We start from the raw sequence: 3,199 nt of genomic DNA on the forward strand, positions 1-3,199 counted from the left end.
AGTGATGGAAGTGAAACCACTAAGGAGGAGCCTCTGAGCAACTCTTCAAGGAAGAAACAAGGCTTTCATGGTGAAGATTGTGATCCATCTAATATGTGTACTGATCAGGAACATGAGTTTGTCGCTTGTCTCCGAGTTCCTGGTAACGGTGAGTAGTCCTTTCTTCAATCTCTGTCTGTGACTATACTTACTGTGTCTTTCACTTACATCTTTTTGGTTCTCGGGATTGAGCTTTGTTATCCTTCATCTCATTATTGTGCAGATGCGCCTGATCTCTCACTCTTAATCCAAAACAAAGGAAAAAGGGCTTTGCTTGTAACTATTGCTGCTCCGGGTTTTGTCCGGTTAGAGAAGAACAGTGTTCAGCTCCTGCAAAACGAAGACACTAAGGTAATAATGCCTTTATGTTTAGATATCTATCTCTTCCTGTGTTCTCATTTTTTGTTAAATGCTATTATTGTATGATGCATTCCGTGGCTCTTTGATTCTGTAGCAGAGTCAAGAGCATACTTATATATAGTTAAATCCTGAAGCTTGATCATATATTGTTCAATGTTTAGTTGACTCGTCTGTTATTATGTGGTGCATTTGCTGAGTAGAAGCACATTTAGTTTATTATGCTAGATAGATTGCAACAGAAAACCTAGTCAGTAGCAGCATGGTTTTGACATGGAGACTTTATACCCTTGAATCACTTGTTCAAGACTAGATTTTTATAGATTGATTTTGCTATTAGTTTGAGATTGATATGTTGTTGCTACTTCGTATATAAAGCTTAAACTTTTGCAGGTGAAAGTTTCTATTAAGAAGGGAGGGGCCAACGATAGCGCCATTGTACTAACATCGAGCAAAGGCCATTGCAGCCTTGAACTAAAGGATTTGGCTGTAGCACATGAAACAGAAAGCGAGGATACAGTTTCTGTTTCTCGTCCTTCAGTCCTCAATATCCGTCCGCGGACACTCATTGTCATCATCATGATCTCCTTCCTCGTTCTCACCCTTGTCGTCATCCCAGTGATCATTCATGTTTGCAAGAAAAATTCAGGGGGAAACAACAAATACCAGAGGCTCGATATGGAATTGCCAGTCTCGAACCCAGCGGTGGTGACAAAATCTGATAAAGAAAGTGGTGAAGACGGGTGGAACAATAACTGGGGAGATGATTGGGACGATGAAAATGGAGATGGAGACGAAGAACAGCCGAATACTCCCGTGTTGCCGCTGACACCGAGTGTCTCCTCAAGAGGGCTTGCTCCTAGAAGACTCAGTAAAGAAGGTTGGAAAGATTAGTTTCACTCTGATTGCTCTTTGTTTCCAGTTCCATTCCACAGAGTTGATAATAGAATTGATATGTTCCAGTTAATTCTGATGGGGGAGGAGAATGAGGGGAATGTTTTTGTTTCTGTCGTTTAAAGATTTTTCCTTCTTCTTTTGTAGTATACTAGTAGTAAGTACAGTGTAGAAACACAAACGTACGTTTCAGAACTGTTTCTTTTACACCTTTTTTTTATATGCATATGCCAATAGTAGTTAATTTCCAATTGAAGATGAAATTTTATTAAACGCATGCCTTTCCAAAGTTCGGGTAAGTCATATATTTATGTGTGTTTTATGTAGAAGTACACCTGAACTATATATATATATTTTTTTTGAATCTAATATAACTATATATAATATAATAGAACATGCAGAAATGAGTATTTGAAAAAAATATGGATGCGAGGAGAAACGAAAGCAATACTTGGAAGAGACGAAAGAGTGGAACTAGTGGTGTAATAATAGAAAAAAAGAAAAGAGTATAGTATTTTTATAGGCCCAATCCCTTAGATACGAGTATGGTATTTTTATAGGCCCAATCCCCTAGATATATAATAAAGGGTATGGTGTTTCTTTATCGGTCTTGCATATTATGCACATTTACTACCAACATTTGTTTTGTCTTTTAAAAGAAGTATGAGGAAAGAGCAGAAAAAGAGAGGTAGTGAAGAAGAGAAGAAGAAAAAGAAGACAATTATAGGCAGAGGAGGAGGAGGAGGAGGAATGTAGTGAAGCAGAGGAGCAATCACTTTTTGTTTTTTTTGGTTTAGACGTTTGATGAAACATTTGATGTTTTGTTTATTTGTTTTTTTTTAAAAGATCATCAGAACAACATGCTAGTTGAGTCATTTGAAACTCTGAAATTGATGGCTGAAAAAATGTCACCTTACTTACTTTCTGCAAATTCAGTCCATCTATTAGATCTAAAGTAGAGATTTCTCTCCTGTACTTGTCTTGATGATTCATTACATACTACCACTGCTACTCTTGATATTATGGGCGAGAATTAAGACACTTTCTTCTTGATTCCAAATCAGTCATTATCATGTCCAACATCGCCAAAACGGTGTGAATTCCTCGAGAGAATTTGACAGACTTCGTGGTTGGTCTGATATCTCTTGTACCACAGTAATTGGGCGATTGCAGTAAGGAAGAACCAAGGTCCAAGGCTTTCACGGTGAATACGAGCTCCTCGTTTCTGGGCTTTTATGGCCTGTTATGCTCATATAAGCATGTGCATTTGGGCCCGCAAAGATGACCTCAGCCTTTCAAATTGTCAATTTCACCACTACATGTTCGTTTGACCATATTACATATTATTACCAATGAAGGGTGTGTTACATGTATCTAATCAAATCGACATGAACATATATATATATATTTTTGTTTTTTGTCAAACATACACTCCATTAACTCAAGTTACAAAAAATTTGGTACTCTAAGAGAAGTATAATACAACCAACTAGTTTATATAGGAGGAAAAAAAGCCATAATGTGTTGCTTAAACATAAGCACAACACCCGGAACAAGTTACAATAAAGGATAAAAAGAGTTTGCAACTACAGTTGAAAGAGCAAAATGTACAGTAAATACTGAAACATAAACAAACAATTGAACTGAGACGTTTAGTTTACAAGACTCGAGAGAGACGGTCAAAACAACCTTCGGGGGAATGTTAACGTCACAAGTGAGGCCGCGCCGCCGGAGACCACAACGTGGCACAGTTAAACGACGACGTCGCAAGGATCACGTGGCGGGGACCACAAATTCGGCTGGCAGGTGGGCACGTGCGTTCATGTGCACAAGAGAGACATCTCTCCTTCGCCTTGTGAACTCGACACGAGTCCTTGTTGTCTCGCTGAACATGGAACGTTCGATGGGC

The 3,199-nt window shown here is 38.5% G+C and overlaps 1 protein-coding gene across 4 annotated transcripts in view; it reads left to right on the top strand.

Annotated features, from left to right (window-relative positions):
- LOC104753109 overlaps window positions 1-1,541 on the top strand; it is a 3,976-nt gene extending 2,435 nt beyond the window's left edge. For 3 of the 4 annotated variants that reach the window (XM_010475400.2, XM_019238617.1, XM_010475401.2), the window contains 3 exons: window positions 25-148; window positions 263-390; window positions 790-1,541. In XM_010475400.2, coding sequence (XP_010473702.1) covers window positions 25-148; window positions 263-390; window positions 790-1,290 — 753 coding nt within the window. In that variant the 3' untranslated portion in view covers window positions 1,291-1,541. The remainder of the gene's footprint in view (window positions 1-24; window positions 149-262; window positions 391-789) is intronic. The other variant, XM_019238616.1, reaches the window with a different exon arrangement.

This window comes from Camelina sativa, chromosome 16 (assembly GCF_000633955.1).
Source record: "Camelina sativa cultivar DH55 chromosome 16, Cs, whole genome shotgun sequence".
NCBI classification, from domain to species: Eukaryota; Viridiplantae; Streptophyta; class Magnoliopsida; order Brassicales; family Brassicaceae; genus Camelina; species Camelina sativa.